At 38.7% G+C, this 17798-nt stretch overlaps 1 protein-coding gene across 1 annotated transcript in view; it reads left to right on the top strand.

Annotated features, from left to right (window-relative positions):
* Nucleotides 1-17798, top strand: part of SLC23A2 (solute carrier family 23 member 2) — a 157029-nt gene that overhangs the window by 94367 nt on the left and 44864 nt on the right. The window contains exon 4 of the mRNA XM_032605805.1: nt 17324-17440. Coding sequence (XP_032461696.1) covers nt 17324-17440 — 117 coding nt within the window. The remainder of the gene's footprint in view (nt 1-17323; nt 17441-17798) is intronic.

Genomic DNA, 17798 nt, shown 5'->3' with positions numbered 1-17798 from the left:
TGGAATTTGCTTAAAGGGATTTTTTTTCCTGAAAGGATGAGAAGGATAATGCCTCAAATCATCAATCATGAGTCCATAGGATGGACCTCAGTATTATTGGGACTCTTAGATTAGGGATGTTGAAGGACTTGAACTTCATAATGAGGGTATTTTATTTTAAGTGTTTTTTAGTTTTTACCTTTTTTGACTTATGATTCCTGCAGATTCTCTTTAAGTTACCTTTTATCCCGGTACTAGCTGGTCTTGAAAAACAAAGTTCTCTTGATCATACTTGTTTAACATAAACAGTTCAAAGTTGTATTAAACAGTTTAAAATGTGCTGCCTCCATTCTTGGTCTACCCCACATAATTGGCAGCAGGCAGTCTGGTGTGTATATTCCACATTCTTTTCCACTCATGCCCGCACACATATCCGAGAGTGTTGTACTAATGGTGTTTTATATCTTTTAGGGCTAGTTTCTCCATGTTGCTCTTTTTTAGAATTTTTCTAATCATATTTATGAGCTGTAGAATCAGCTTGTCTAATCACCCTCATCATCCCCCAATAACCCCAAAAATACTATTGGTATTTTTATTGGGATTGCATAGATTTAGTAATTCGCTTAGAGAAAATTGGCATCTATATGATGCTTAGTCTTCATGTTTAAGACTGTGATAAGTCTTTCTGTTTGTTCTGTTCTTCTTTTGTATCTTTTAGGAGGGGTTTTGAAGTTTTCTTCATTTATGTCTTTCATATTTCACAAGTTTATTGATAGGTAGTTTATCTTTCTCATGTCTATTGGTAATCAAACTTGTTTGTCCATTATATCTACAAACCTTGTAAACTGTTGATGACTATGTATTGGTTTTATATTCCATTACTTTACTGAATATCTTGTTTTCACTTGATTACTCAGATTTTCCAAGTATACATTCATGTCATTTGCAAATAGTGATAAGTTTACCTTGCCTTATCTAATTTTTATTCTTGTAATTTCACTTTCTTATCTAGAATAAGAAAACGAACTTTCTTTACTAGAGGTATCTAGCATTGGCTAGTACCTTCAGTGAAAGTAATGGGGGTGCTAGTGGACATCCTTGACTTTGGTGGTTATAGTTTCTCTATTATGATAGTGGTTTTGGCCTAAATAGATACATTTCACTATGTGAAGGAAATATCCTTATTCTTAATCTATTGAATCTTTCAAAATCAAGTATAACTTTTGAATTTTGAGCAGATGCTTTCTGTGTGTTATAGAGATGATCATTTGATTTTCCTCCTAATATCTCTCAATATGATCTATTGAGAGATAGATCAGCAACAACTGAGGCTGTCAGTGTTGAACCATCAATGCATTCTTGATGTGTATGATCACAATATATTATTATTTTTAATGCATTGCTGGATTTTGTTAATACATATTTCTTTAGGATTTGAGCATTAATATTCATGAGTGGGGTTGATCTGAAGTTTTTTTTGGGGGGTGGTAGTGTCATCTTTGGGAGGTTTAGATATCGGTATTATGTTTGCTTCACAAAAGATTTTGGGGAGGGACTTCCCTGGCAGTCCAGTGGTTAACACTTTGCACTTCCACTGCAGGGGGTGCGGGTTCAATCCCTGGTCAGGGTACTAAGATCCCACATGCCATGCAGCTTGGCAAAAAAAAAAAGATTTGGGGGAGTGTTCTTTTCCTTAAAAAACATGGGAATTTGTGTCTGTGTATGAAACATAAATATTACATGTAATATGTTGAGTGTGTGTGTATTTAAAAGTTTGTTAGCATTCCCTATAAAATCATCTGAGTCTAGTATTTTTTTTTTTGACGTACCTTTGAGAATTTCTATTTCCTCTTTGGGAATCAGTCAGTTTGGGACTTATTTTATTCTGGAGTCAATTTTGGTAAAGTATTTTTTTCTAAAATTTTGACTCATTCTAATTTTCAAGTTGTATACATAGAACTGAGCAAAATGGATTTTTATGTTTTTTAATTCCTTTATTCTGTGATTATTTCCACTTTTTTTCTGATTTTTTTATGCTTGTCCTTTCTCCTTCCACATTGCTCCATTTTTATTTCCCTGGATTAGCTAGTTGGGTTTTTTTTAATTTAAAAGAACTAAATTTTAGATTTACTTAGTGCAAATGCTTTTCTGTTTTCTAATGTATCCGTTTTTTATTCCTTTATTGGTTTTCCTGTTATTTTCTATTATTTTTTGAGGCACATGCTTAGTTTGTCTTTTTGTTTTAAGTGCAAAGACTATGAATTTTCCACTAAGCACTGCTTTAGCTATATCCAGTGGATTTTTCATAGTTAATTCTAATAAATTTTCTATTTTCTAAATAGTTTTCTATTTTGGATCATATTTCTTCCCCTTTGCCCTTTAAGGGGACATTTAAAAATTTCCAGATAGAGGAGGGTTTTTATTTTTCTTTTGGCTGAGTCAGGTCTTAGTTGCGGCACATGGGATCTTTTGTTGTGGCATGTGGGCTCCTCATGGTGGTGCGCAGGCTTCTCTCTAGTTGTGACGTGCAGGCTCCAGAGCGCATGGGCTCAGTAGTTGTGGCGTGTGGGCTTAGTTGCACTGTGGCATGTGGGATCTTAGTTCCTGCACCAGGGTTGAACTGGCACCCCCTGCATTGCAAGGCTGATTCTTAACCACTGGACCACCAGGGAAGTCCCTGGAGGGGGGTTTTTTTGTTTTGTTTTTGTTTTTTGCTGTATGCGGGCCTCTCACCGCTGTGGCCTCTCCCGTTGCGGAGCACAGGCTCCGGACGCACAGGCTCAGCAGCCATGGCTCACGGGCCCAGCCGCTCCGCGGCATGTGGGATCCCCGTGGACCGGGGCACGAACCTGTGTCCCCTGCATCGGCAGGTGGACTCTCAACCACTGCGCCACCAGGGAAGCCCCGGGAGGAGGGTTTTTGATTGTCCGTTTTTTTAATTTCCAGTTTTACTGTATTGTGATCAGAAAATGTTACTTGTATTATTTTTTGGAATGTATTGATGTGTTCCTTATGGTTGAATTTTTGCAAATATTTTTTGTGAATTTTTGTGTTCTAGATAATTGAAAACAGTTAAATATTTAAGTTATATTTTATTAGTTATTACATCTTTTCTTTTGCCTGCCATTTGGTCTGCCATAAATTGAGAGATTAATTTCCCATTATTGGTATTTTTTAGATTTCTCATATTTCTGAGATATTTTGCTTTATAATTATTGACTCTTATTTGTACATAGACACTTATAACATGTTTATGGTGAATTGTACCTTTTATCATTTAAAACATACTCATATTTGTCTTGGTTATTGCTCTTTAGCTAGAATACTACCTTGTTGGAAGATAATTAAGACTTTATTTGCATTTTTCTTTAGCTTTGCTCATTCTTAGGTGTATCTCTTATATACAGCATAGAATTGAGTTTTGCTTTGAGAAGGTCTTAAAATCTTGTTCTTTCAATAGTTGAGTTTAGCCTGTTTACATTTAGTGATAATGACAAGTATCTATTTTATTTATTTGTGTGTGTAGTTGTGATATTTAAAAACTTCTGTACTTTATTCTAGTGGACACCTATATAATCATAACTATAGAGCAATATACTTAACCCTTTATTTCATTGTCTTCTAGTTTCCTACCATGAACAGTAACAAAATTCCTGTTTTTCCTTCCTTCCTTTTGCTCTTTCTCTCCTCTACTATCTGATTTTGGTCAGAAATATTACTTTTGCCCATCATTATAATTGATTTGTTAGCTTCAAGTATCATCCTTTGACTTCCAGCTATATTAGATGACAATTAATTTACTCTACCGGCTTGCCTTTTTCCTTTTCACTCTCACATTTTGTTAATTGTAATGACTGTCTTTTTGGTGCATTTATATATTCTGGCAATCTAATCCCTATTTTTAGTTTTATTTATTTGTTTTGGTATTTTGGTATTTTTGAGTTTTATTTATTTTTAATTTATTTTTTGTACAGCAGGTTCTTATTAGTTGTCCATTTTATACATCTAATCCCTATTTTTAGTTTTAATTCTACAGTTAATTTGAGACAAGCCTTCTGCTGGTTTCCCTAATAATTTCTGGGTTGACCGAAGTTCACCCTCTAGGCCCTTGATATTCAAAGTGTAGTCCATGCACCAGCATCATTGACACCATTACCTACATGTTAGAAACGTAGAGTTTCTGCCCCAACCAAGACCTGCTGAATCAGAATTTGCATTTTCATACAATTCCTATGTGATTTGATATGTTCACTGAAGTTAGAGAAGTAACACTATAGTAGTAGTTTCCAAGAGAAGAGCTGGATCATGGGAATAGTTTTGGATGAGAATTTATCTATAGCATTTAGCCTTGAAGGAGAGTTCAGCTGGGTGTAAAATCCTTGGGACATTGTTTGGATCCTGACTCAAATAAATCAGCTGTAACAAAGTTTTGATACAATATGAAAAAAGTTTTAAAAGCATTGGGTATTAGGTGATATGAAGAAATTGTTAATTTTATTAGCATGTAATGGTATTTTGCTTCTTTTTAAAAGTCTTTATCTGCTGAAGAGACATACATATGTGTTTATGGGCAAATTTATGTATTTTGAGGATTCAGTTTAAAATAATCCATCCCCTTACCCCAGTAAAGTTGGAATGGTGTGGGGAATAGATTAAACAGAACATAGGGCTAATAAATTTTGAAGCTGGAGTTGGGGATAGATATAGGGCAGGCATTTCATATTCCTTCTACCTTTGTATATGTTTGAAAAATTGTATAACACAAAGTTAAGAAAATAATTGAATCATAATAGTTTGCTGTTTTCCCATTTTCTGGTGTTGAATGTGGCTATGAAGAACTCAGGCTGGTTTTTTCTTTAAGTCAGTATCTTGATCTTTTTGCCTGTCCTATTCTTTACTTATCTTTGATAATCAGTAACTTTAATGACTATCATATGATAATAATCATATCATAAGTTTTGATGCTGACCTGGGTCAGTTTTTCCTGGCACTTTCAATATTTAGCTTCAAGGCTAATGAATGTTGTCTTGAATTATATCTTTATTTTTTGTTCCAGTCTCTTCTTTTGGTTTCCTTATTTGGGGGCTCCAATTATGCATATTTTGGATCTCCTTTGTCTGCCTTCTTTATCACTTCTCTCTAATCTTTTTTTCTCTTACATTTTTTTCATGTTGTCTCTTCCCTCTTGTGCTCCTACCACTTTCATCTTTCTATTTTTCCCCCTTCTGTCCAGATTCTTTCAACTCACATTTTATTTCCCTTTGTTCTTAAATTTTTAAATACAGTTGATTGTTTTATTGAGTTTTCAAAATATCTGAATCCTTTTTCATTAATTTATTGAGTACTTAGTGCATCTTTCTAATTTGTAGGCATATCCTTTAGTTCTTGGAAATTTTCTTATTTCTTTGATTCCTATATTCTGTTTTCTTCCATAAAAATTGTTATTATTTCTTGTCTTTTGTTTTAAGCAACCTTTTTATTATGCTCAAAGATTTGGGATGGGGCATCACGAGCTGGTTGCTTCTGTCATGCTGGCATGACATTTTTCCTCCCCCTCCCCTAAATATTTATTTTTATTTATTTATTTTACTTTTGACCGCATCAGGTCTTAGTTGCAGCATGTAGGATCTTTCATTGTGGCACACGGGCTCTTTACTGCGCGGGCTTCTCTCCAGTTGTGGTGTGTGGGTTTTCTCTCTCTAGTTGTGGTGCACAGGCTGCAGAGTGCATAGGCTCTGTAGTTGTGGCGTGCAGGCTCCAGAGTGCGTGGACTCTGTAGTTGTGGTACGCAGGCTTGGTTGCCCCGCTGCTTGTGGGATCTTAGTTCCCTGACCAGGGATTGAACCCACGTTCCCTGCATTGGAAGGCAGATTCTTTACCACTGGACCACCAGGGAAGTCCCCGTATTTGTCTTTTTGTTATTTTGAGCACATATATTTGACTTTCAACCCTTTTGTTGAATTTTTTTTTCCTATTTTGTTTTTAGTTTCTAAGATCTCTTTTCCTGTTTTTTGTTTGTTTGTTTGTTTTTATTTGCTGATTAAAGCTTTTAAAACGGGCAGTGCTCTCCTCCCAGGTTCAAAATATTTTTATTTTTGTGAAGACACAGGTTTCTTCCCCTCCACCCCCAATATGTTTTCTTTCTACTACATGGACCCTATTTCCTCTGTTTATTTGGCTCTTAGTTTTGGAGGAATGTGAGGCAATAAAAAATATGACTGTAGGGTCATTGTGTGTGGATGAAGTTTGTCTACTGATGGGCCTTTCCACTGAGTAGGGAAAGCTGTCTTATCACTGTAGGGTCTAGAGATGGCAGTGTCTTGTCTCTGAGGCTGATCAATTCCTCTAGAAATAAATCTTCTAGTCTCCTCCTGTGTGTATATAACCTGGCTTCTGGCATTTGGAAGCAGATGGGGATCCCGCTGTTCATGCTTGCATTTAACCCCACATAGCATTCTTCAGTCTGAGGTGTTTCTGATTTGTATTCTTCAAACAATACATTTTTGTGTCTTTTAGGATGAAGACAGCAGTAGGCAACAGGGTGTCTGATTGGTTCGCAGAGTTAAATCCCATCTTCTTTTCATCCCTACTCTGTCTTGTGCCTCCAAGCATAGAACCTTTCTGGGCTTCTGTTGGTCAACCAACTTGCTTCTTTATACCTTTCCTCTCCAGGCACCAATGTTTTAGGTTCCTTCCCTCTCCTAAATAGGTCACAGCTCATACAAATGCTTTGCATATTCCAAAATATGTTATTCTCATTTCTCTTTCTACTGTTTTCTTTGTCCTTGTAGATTTGTGTCATATTTATTCTTAGTGTTTTTAGGAGTTAGAGGAAATGACAGATGTGGTCAATCAACCATGTTTTACTAGAACTCAAAAACTGGTTATTGAAAAGACCAGTGACATTGATCTTTGGTGGACCTGATTAAGGTGAAAGATGAGAAAGCACTAATGCATATTAGCAATGTGAAAGGAAATATAAGAAACATGTATAAGAGAATATTAACTACAACTTTATGATAATCAATTTGGAACCCTATAGCAGGGTTGGCAAGCTACATCCTGCAAACCAAATCTGGCCCAACACTTGTTTCTGTAAATAAAGTTTTATTGGAACACAGCTATAACTCATTTGTTTACATATTGTCTAATGTTCTTTTGCACTATAATAGCAGAGTTGAGTATTTGTGACAGAACCATATGGCTCACAAGGCCTAAAATATTTACTGCATAACCCTTTATAGAAAGTTTGCTGACTCCTGCTGTAGAGGAAATTATTTCCTAGAGAAAAAGACTACAAGTGACTTAAAAGTGCTGTACTAGATAAATAACCATAGGAGAGATTGGAAAGGTTATTAACGATCTTTTAAGAAGTCTCCAACAAGAGAACTGAATTCTGAGTTCACTAATCTTTGAAGAACAGGTAATTTCCTTTTTCTTTAGATTATCTTAGACCATAGAATAATATGGAAAAGCCTATTCAAGATGACATCATCAAATTATTATTATTTTTTTTTTTTTAAACATCTTTATTGGGGTATAATTGCTTTACAATGGTGTGTTAGTTTCTGCTTTACAACAAAGTGAATCAGCTATACATATACATATGTTCCCATATGTCTTCCCTCTTGCGTCTCCCTCCCTCCCACTCTCCCCATCCCACCCTTCCAGGCTGTCACAAAGCACCGAGCTAATATCCCTGTGCCTTGCGGCTGCTTCCCCCCAGCTATCTACCTTACTACGTTTGTTAGTGTGTATATGTCCATGACTCTCTCTCGCCCTGTCAAAACTCACCCTTCCCCCTCCCCATATCCTTAAGTCCGTTCTCCAGTAGGTCTGCGTCTTTATTCCTATCTTACCCCTAGGTTCTTCATGACATTTTTTTCCCTTAAATTCCATATATATGTGTTAGCATACGGTATTTGTCTTTTTCTTTCTGACTTACTTCACTCTGTATGACAGATTCTAGGTCTATCCATCTCATTACAAATAGCTCAATTTCATTTCTTTTTAAGGCTGAGTAATATTCCATTGTGTATATGTGCCACATCTTCTTTATCCATTCATCCGATGATGGGCGCTTAGGTTGTTTCCATGTCCTGGCTATTGTAAATAGAGCTGCAATGAACATTTTGGTACATGACTCTCTTTGAATTTTGGTTTTCTCAGGGTATATGCCAAGTAGTGGGATTGCTGGGTCATATGGTAATTCTATTTGTAGTTTTTTAAGGAACCTCCATACTGTTCTCCACAGTGGCTGAACCAATTCACATTCCCACCAGCAGTGCAAGAGTGTCCCCTTTTCTCCACACCCTCTCCAGCATTTATTGTTTCTTGATTTTTTGATGATGGCCATTCTGACTGGTGTGAGATGATATCTCATTGTAGTTTTGATTTGCATTTCTCTAATGATTAATGATGTTGAGCATTCTTTCATGTGTTTGTTAGCATTCTGTATATCTTCTTTGGAGAAATGTCTATTTAGGTCTTCTGCCCATTTTTGGATGGGGTTGTTTGTTTTTTTGTTATTGAGCTGCATGAGCTGCTTGTAAATTTAGGAGATTAATCCTTTGTCAGTTGCTTCATTTGCAAATGTTTTCTCCCATTCTGAGGGTTGTCTTTTGGTCTTGGTTATGGTTTCCTTTGCTGTGCAAAAGCTTTGAAGTTTCATTAGGTCCCATTTGTTTATTTTTGTTTTTATTTCCATTACTCTAGGAGGTGGGTCAGAAAGGATCTTGCTGTGATTTATGTCATAGAGTGTTCTTCCTATGTTTTCTTCTAAGAGTTTGATAGTTTCTGGCCTTACATTTAGGTCTTTAATCCATTTTGAGCTTATTTTTGTGTATGGTGTTAGGGAGTGATCTAATCTCATACTTTTACATGTACCTGTCCAGCTTTCCCAGCACCATTTATTGAAGAGGCTGTCCTTTCTCCACTGTACATTCCTGCCTCCTTTATCAAAGATAAGGTGTCCATATGTGCGTGGGTTTATCTCTGGGCTTTCTATCCTGTTCCACTGATCTATCTTTCTGTTTTTGTGCCAGTACCATACTGTCTTGATTACTGTTGCTTTGTAATATAGTCTGAAGTCAGGGAGCCTTATTCCTCCAGCTCCTTTTTTCGTTCTAAAGATTGCTTTGGCTATTCGGGGTCTTTTGTGTTTCCATACAAATTGCGAAATTTTTTGTTCTAGTTCTGTGAAAAATGCCAGTGGTAGTTTGATAGGGATTGCATTGAATCTGTAGATTGCTTTGGGTAGTAGAGTCATTTTCACAATGTTGATTCTTCCCATCCAAGAACATGGTATATCTCTCCATCTATTTGTATCATCTTTAATTTCTTTCATCAGTGTCTTATAATTTTCTGCATACAGGTCTTTCGTATCCTTAGGTAGGTTTATTCCTAGATATTTTATTCTTTTTGTTGCAATGGTAAATGGGAGTGTTTTCTTGATTTCACTTTCAGATTTTTCATCATTAGTATATAGGAATGCCAGAGATTTCTGTGCATTAATTTTGTATCCTGCTACTTTACCAAATTCATTGATTAGCTCTAGTAGTTTTCTGGTAGCATCTTTAGGATTCTCTATGTATAGTATCATGTCATCTGCAAACAGTGACAGCTTTACTTCTTCTTTTCCGATTTGGATTCCTTTTATTTCCTTTTCTTCTCTGATTGCTGTGGCTAAAACTTCCAAAACTATGTTGAATAAGAGTGGTGAGAGTGGGCAACCTTGTCTTGTTCCTGATCTTAGTGGAAATGCTTTCAGTTTTTCACCATTGAGGATGATGTTTGCTGTGGGCTTGTCATATATGGCTTTTATTATGTTTAGGAAAGTTCCCTCTATGCCTACTTTCTGGAGGGTTTTTATCATAAATGGGTGTTGAATTTTGTCGAAAGCTTTCTCTGCATCTATTGAGATGATCATATGGTTTTTCTCCTTCAATTTGTTAATATGGTTTATCACATTGATATATTTGCGTATATTGAAGAATCCTTGCATTCCTGGAATAAACCCCACTTGATCATGGTGTATGATCCTTTTAATGTGCTGTTGGATTCTGTTTGCTAGTATTTTGTTGAGGATTTTTGCATCTATGTTCATCAGTGATATTGGCCTGTAGTTTTCTTTCTTTGTGACATCCTTGTCTGGTTTTGGTATCAAGGTGATGGTGGCTTCGTAGAAGGAATTTGGGAGTGTTCCTCCCTCTGCTATATTTTGGAAGAGTTTGAGAAGGATAGGTGTTAGCTCTTCTCTAAACGTTTGATAGAATTCACCTGTGAAGCCATCTGGTCCTGGGCTTTTGTTTGTTGGAAGGTTTTTAATCACAGTTTCAATTTCAGTGCTTGTGATTGGTCTGTTCATATTTTCTATTTCTTCCTGATTCAGTCTTGGCAGGTTGTGCATTTCTAAGAATTTGTCCATTTCTTCCAGATTGTCCATTTTATTGGCATAGAGTTGCTTGTAGTAATCTCTCATGATTTTTTTTATTTCTGCAGTGTCAGTTGTTACTTCTCCTTTTTCATTTCTAATTCTATTGATTTGAGTCTTCTCCCTTTTTTTCTTGATGAGTCTGGCTAGTGGTTTATCTATTTTGTTTATCTTCTCAAAGAACCAGCTTTTAGTTTTATTGATCTTTGCTATTGTTTCCTTCATTTCTTTTTCATTTATTTCTGATCTGATTTTTATGATTTCTTTCCTTCTGCTAGCTTTGGGGTTTTTTTGTTCTTCTTTCTCTAATTGCTTGAGGTGCAAGGTTAGGTTGTTTATTCGAGATGTTTCCTGCTTCTTAAGGTGGGCTTGTATTGCTATAAACTTCCCCCTTAGAACTGCTTTTGCTGCATCCCATAGGTTTTGGGTCGTTGTGTCTCCATTGTCATTTGTTTCTAGGTATTTTTTTATTTCCTCTTTGATTTCTTCAGTGATCACTTCATTATTAAGTAGTGTATTGTTTAGCCTCCATGTGTTTGTATTTTTTACAGATCTTTTCCTGTAATTGATATCTAGTCTCATGGCGTTGTGGTCGGAAAAGATACTTGATACAATTTCAGTTTTCTTAAATTTACCAAGGCTTGATTTGTGACCCAAGATATGATCTATCCTGGAGAATGTTCCATGAGCACTTGAGAAAAATGTGTATTCTGTTGTTTTTGGATGGAGTGTCCTATAAATATCAATTAAGTCCATCTTGTTTAATGTATCATTTAAAGCTTGTGTTTCCTTATTTATTTTCATTTTGGATGATCTGTCCATGGGTGAAAGTGGGGTGTTAAAGTCCCCTACTATGAATGTGTTACTGTTGATCTCCCCTTTTATGGTTGTTAGTATTTGCCTTATGTATTGAGGTGCTCCTATGTTGGGTGCATAAATATTTACAATTGTTATATCTTCTTCTTGGATCGATCCCTTGATCATTATGTAGTGTCCTTCTTTGTCCCTTTTAATAGTCCTTATTTTAAAGTCTATTTTGTCTGATATGAGAATTGCTACTCCAGCTTTCTTTTGGTTTCCATTTGCATGGAATATCTTTTTCCATCCCCTTACTTTCAGTCTGTATGTGTCTCTAGTTCTGAAGTGGGTCTCTTGTAGACAGCATATATAAGGGTCTTGTTTTTGTATCCATTCAGCCAATCTGTGTCTTTTGGTGGGGGCATTTAGTCCATTTACATTTAAGGTAATTATTGATATGTATGTTCCTATTTCCATTTTATATATTGTTTTGGGTTCGCTACTATAGGTCATTTCCTTCTCTTGTGTTTCGTGTCTAGAGAAGTTCCTTTAGCATTTGTTGTAAAGCTGGTTTGGTGGTGCTGAACTCTCTCAGCTTTTGCTTGTCTGTAGAGGTTTTAATTTCTCCATCAAATGTGAATGAGATCCTTGCTGGGTAGAGTAGTCTTGGTTTCAGGCTATTCTCCTTCATCACTTTCAGTATGTCCTGCCACTCCCTTCTGGCTTGTAGGGTTTCTGCTGAGAGATCAGCTGTTAACCTTATGGGGATTCCCTTGTGTGTTATTTGTTGTTTTTCCCTTGCTGCTTTTAATATGCTTTCTTTGTATTTAATTTTTGACAGTTTGATTAATATGTGTCTTGGCGTGTTTCTCCTTGTATTTATCCTGTATGGGACCCTCTGTGCTTCCTGGACTTGATTAACTATTTCCTTTCCCATATTAGGGAAGTTTTCAACTATAATCTCTTCAAATATTTTCTCAGTCCCTTTCTTTCTTTCTTCTTCTTCTGGAACCCCTATAATTCGAATGTTGGTGCGTTTCATGTTGTCCCAGAGGTCTCTGAGACTGTCCTCAGTTCTTTTCATTCTTTTTTCTTTATTCTGCTCTGCAGTAGTTATTTCCACTACTTTATCTTCCAGGTCACTTATCCGTTCTTCTGCCTCAGTTATTCTGCTATTGATCCTATCTAGAGTGATTTTAATTTCATTTATTGCATTGTTCATCGTTGCTTGTTTCATCTTTAGTTCTTGTAGGTCCTTGTTAACTGTTTCTTGCATTTTGTCCATTCTACTTCCAAGATTTCGGATCATCCTTACTATCATTATTCTGAATTCTTTTTCAGGTAGATTGCCTATTTCCTCTTCATTTGTTAGGTCTAGTGGGTTTTTATCTTGCTCCTTCATCTGCTGTGTGTTTTTCTGTCTTCTCATTTTGCTTATCTTACTGTGTTTGGGGTCTCCTTTTTGCAGGCTGCAGGTTCGTAGTTCCCGTTGTTTTTGATGTCTGTCTCCAGTGGCTAAGGTTGTTTCAGTGGGTTGTGTAGGCTTCCTGGTGGAGGGGACTAGTGCCTGTGTTGTGCTGGATGAGGCTGGATCTTGTCTCTCTAGTGGGCAGGTTCACGTCTGGTGGTGTGTTTTGGGGTGTCTGTGGCCTTATTATGATTTTAGGCAGCCTCTCTGCTAATGGGTGGGGTTGTGTTCCTGTTTTGCTAGTTGTTTGGCATAGGTTGTCCAGCACTGTGGCTTGCTGGTCGTTGAGTGAAGCTGGGTGCTGGTGTTAAGATGGAGGTCTCTGGGAGATTTCCGCTGTTTAATATTATGTGGAGCTGGGAGGTCTCTTGTTGACCAGTGACCTGAAGTTGGCTCTCCTACCTCAGAGGCAGAGCCCTGACTCCTGGCTGGAGCACCAAGAGCCTTTCATCCACACGGCTCAGAATAAAAGGGAGAAAAAGTAGAGAGAATTAGTAGAAGTATGAGTAAAGAAAGAAGGAAAGGAGGAAAGGAAGGAAGGAAGAAAGAAGCAAAGAAGGAAAGAAAGGAGGGAGGGAGGGAGGGAGGGAGGGAGGAAGGAAGGAAGGAGGGAAAGAAGGAAAAAAAGACAGAAAGAAAGATGATACAGTAAAAATAAAATAAAGTATAATATAGTTATTGAATTAAAAAATATTTAGAAAAAAAAAGGGACGGATAGAACCTTAGGACAAATGTTGGAAGCAAAGCTATACAGAGAAAATCTTACACAGAAGCATACACATACACCTTCACAAAAAGAGGTAAAGGGGGAAAAATCATAAATCCTGCTCCCTGATACCACCTCCTCAATTTGGGGTGATTCGTTGTCTAAAGGAGGGAGGGAAGGAAGGAAAGAAAGAAAGAACGAAGGTAAAGTATAATAAAGTTATTACAATTAAACTTAATTATTAAGAAAAAGAATTTTTTAAAAAAAGGTCATGGACGGATAGAGCCCTAGGACAAATGGTGGAAGCTAGAGTATACAGACTAGATGTCACACAGGAGCATACACGTACACCTTCACAAAAAGAGGAAAAGGGAAAAAAATCATAGATTTCGCTCCTAAATTCCCCCTCTTCAATTTGGGATCATTCCTTGTCTATTCAGGTATTCCACAGATGCAGGGTATATCAAGTTGATTGTGGAGCTTTAATCCGCTGCTTCTGTGGCTGCTGGGAGAGATTTCCCTTTCTCTTTGTTTTCACAGCTCACAGGAGCTCAGCTTTGGATTTGGGCCTGCCTCTGCGTGTAGGTCGCTGGAGGGCGTCTGTTTTTTCGCTCAGACAGGACGGGATTAAAGGAGCCGCTGATTCGGGGCCTCCGGCTCACTCAGGCCGGGGGTTGGGGGATGGGGGAAGGAGGGGCACTGCGTGCGGGGCCGGCCTGCGGGCGGCAGAGGCAGCGTGACGTTGCGGCAGAGGCCGGCGTGACGTTGCACCAGCCTGAGGCCCGCCGTGCGCTGTCCCGGGGAAGTTGTCCCTGGATCCCGGGAACCTGGCAGTGGCGGGCTGCACAGGCTCCGCGGAAGCGGGGTGTGGAGAGTGACCTGTGCTCGCACACAGGCCCCTTGGTGGCGGCAGCAGCAGCCTTAGCGTCTCCCGCCCGTCTCTGGGGTCCGTGGTTTTAGCCGCGGCTCGCGCCCGTCTCTGGGGTTTGTGCTTTCAGCCGTGGCTCGCGCCCGTCTCGGGGGCTCGCGCCCTCAGCCGCGGCTCGCGCCCGTCTCTGGGGTTCGCGCTTTTAGCCGCGGCTCGCGCCCGTCTCTGGAGTTCCTTTAAGCAGCGCTCTTAAACCCCTCTCCTCGCGCACCAGGAGACAAAGAGGGAAGAAAAAGTCTCTTGCCTCTTCGGCCGGTGCAGGCTTTTCCCCGAACTCCCTCCCGGCTAGTCGTGGTGCACTAACCCCTTCAGGCTATGTTCAAGCCGCCAACCCCAGTCCTCTCCCTGAGCTCCGTCCAAAACCAAAACCCGAGCCTCAGCTCGCAGCCCCGCCCGCCCCGGTGGGTGAGCAGCAAGCCTCTCGGGTTGGTGAGTGCCGGTCGGCACCGATCGTCTGTGCAGGAATCTCCCCGCTTTGCCCTCCGCACCCGTCGCTGTGCACTACTCCGCGGTCCCGAAACTCCCCCCTCCGCCTCCCGCTCATCAAATTATTAATGTAGTCATCTTTTAAAGAAACCTCGCTGTTGGAGCTTTTTGTTTTGCAATTTTAAGAGAGTTCGTATTGTTCATGCAGTGATAACAGAATGTGGTACCAGGGTCCACAGTGACCAAACACACTCCTTCTGTCTCTGGGAAGGGTGGTGCAGCATTTTTCTGACAGAGTTCACTGATCCCCTTGATCACACAATTCCCTACTTTTTCTTAATACCATTTGTGGACATTTTACATTAGTTCCATTTCTGAGTTGTAGAACCACCCTCATTACTAAGAAAAATTGTGTGTGTACAGTGTATGTATATGTTTGTGTACACATCTTAATCTTAGCCTTCCAGGCCTGAAAGAGGACAGATGCAGTCTTTTCATTTCTGTTCATCTGTTTTATAGTTAAAACTAGTCATTTTGGAATCATTAGAATAATAATGCGTATAATATTATTGTAACAGATTGTACTAATGTAGTAATTGTAGTGTTACTACAATTACTACATTTCTTTTTGTTTTCAGACATTTCTTTTTGTTACTTTGTGAGCAGTAAAATTCCCCATCTGTAGGTAATATGATAGTGTTGAATTGTCCTTTGTATAGTGAGTCCAGTAACCATAGTTGCATCATGTCAGCAAATGGTCAACTTAGTTCAGGGATTTCCAGGACTGATTTGGGAGTCCCAAATCAGGTTCAGTGGTTTGCTAGGAGGACTCAGAATTCAGAAAAGCTATTACACTCCTGGTTACAGCCTATTTGAGAGAAAGGGTCAGATTAAGATCAATGGAAAAAAACATGTAGGGCAAGGTCTAGGAGACACAGAACAAGCTTTCGGTTGTCCTCTTCCTAGTGGAGTCATGTGAGCAGTGCTTAATTTCCCCTGAAACAAAGTGTGACAACACTGAAGGAGTGTTGCCAGACCCTCTGGAGTCAAACTGATACCATGTGGCCCAAGGCCCCATCATCAGTTGCATTGTTAGCATAATCTATGAAGGGCAACTCAAGGCTTCATTCAGGTATACTCTTAAGAGGCAGGATATTCCAAGAGCACAGAGGTTATCTTCCAGGTGGCAGGCAAGGGCCAAACTTCTCTTTGAAATGTGCAGGGTTTGGACAACCCAGACCTGCTGAGTTAATCCTTTACTGTACATCACCACATATCAAGTTCCTCACCATGTGTACTTTCTCTACCACTGCTACAAACAAATTTTAAATGACACTTATAATAGGTTTAAACCCATTTAATAATGCAGATCTGCCAGCATCCATTGTTTGAATGGAAGAAAAAGTTCTTTCCGAAAGGTCATATTCAATTCACATTTGGATTAGATAAAATGTCAATTTACATCGGATATTTACCTTTAGGCTTTAGAAGGTAAGGCTGAATTGTGTCACTTCTTTCGTTCAAGAGTATTTGGCCCCCAAATCCCTGTGCATGAAAAATGGAGTGATAAACATAAGGAGTCAGCATCTTTCAAATGTGGATCAAATCCATTGGAAAGGGGGTACAAATTGGGCTAGTGTGGCCAAGGATCAGAATGTTATCATCTTTATCGTTTTTGTGGCACATCTTTTAATTTTATTTCCTCTTAGGCACTTTATGTTATTAAAAAACTAAAAAAAAAAAAAAATGCACATCTTGGATTCCAAGAAATTGTTTGTAGGGTTTTAGAAACTACAGCAGTATTGATGGTATATGGGGGAACCCCCGAGTTTTCAGTTTGGCTCAGATACTGGATGAGTTCAGAAGTGATGCTGAAGCTGAAGCTGACTGGAAATGTCTAGACTATAACCTAAAGTGTCTGGTCTTTGTAAAGATTCTGGCTTATAAAGGATGCAAGGCTTAACATTTAAAAAAATCTTTAGTAATGGTGAGGGGAAAAGAAAAAAAAAAGTCCCCTAAAGTATAAATACATTTTTAGTCTATTTTTTAAAAGAAAATTTGAATCATCATATCTGTATACCTTTGCTCTCTTCACTCACCATTATGTCTGAGCAGCAGTGTTTTAAAAGAAGGGTGTTTAGGTACAGAAGTCTTTTTCCTTGCAGGGATGGAATGGGATAGGAGGGACAGATTAGTGCTCTCTGTTGGAAAGTGGTTAGCATTTTGTAACATTGCTTCATTAGGGTTACCACCCAACGGCAGCTCATGCCAAGGTATTACTTTGTGCTCTCAACCTTGGGAGCCTCCCTCTCCATGCAGTGGGTGCCCAGTCTTGAGGAGAAGCTCTGAGCAAGTTGGGTGCTCTTGGAATCCAAGATGGAAGGAATGCTGAAGCCCCAAATCCTGAGAGCAGACTGTCCCACCAAGTGAGTGTGCTTGACACTGTGTCAGAGGTGACCAAGGCTTAATTTTACAGGAGAGCAACAGACACTTTATAAAGTTGTTTTTCAGTAACAGTAGCCTGTGCTGAGTTGACTTTAGTCCTTGCTTCCATTAAACAACTTGTTTTCTCCCTCTCGTTCACAGAGCTCTCTTGCTGAGACCTTGGATAGCACGGGCAGTCTTGACCCGCAGAGATCAGACATGATTTACACCATAGAAGATGTTCCTCCCTGGTACCTGTGCATATTTCTGGGGTTGCAGGTAAGATGATTCCTTTGGAATATAACCACCAGCAGATGCTTGAATTGTCTGTCTGGATTATTTAAAATTCAATTTTTATTTTTTATTTATTGACAACGTTAATATAAATTGCTCTTTTAAGAATGTTGAATGGGAATTGTTAACATGAACTTCATAACAGTGAAAGGAGGAAAACAGGAGGAGTAGGTTAATCATGGAATGAAAGAAGGAAAATGTTCAGGGAATAAGCAAGAGAAATGACATGGAAGTAAGGGAAAAAGGTCATAGATGTGTGGAAAGGGGAGAATAGAGGGAAGATAAAGGTAGAAGAATAGAGAAAAGAAGGGTTAATGTTCATCTCTCATTCCTAGTTAACCAA

This window comes from Phocoena sinus, chromosome 15 (genome assembly GCF_008692025.1).
Source record: "Phocoena sinus isolate mPhoSin1 chromosome 15, mPhoSin1.pri, whole genome shotgun sequence".
Lineage (NCBI taxonomy): Eukaryota > Metazoa > Chordata > Mammalia > Artiodactyla > Phocoenidae > Phocoena > Phocoena sinus.
The sequence above is the reverse complement of the archived record's forward strand: the minus strand, read 5'-3'. Positions and strand labels throughout refer to the sequence as shown.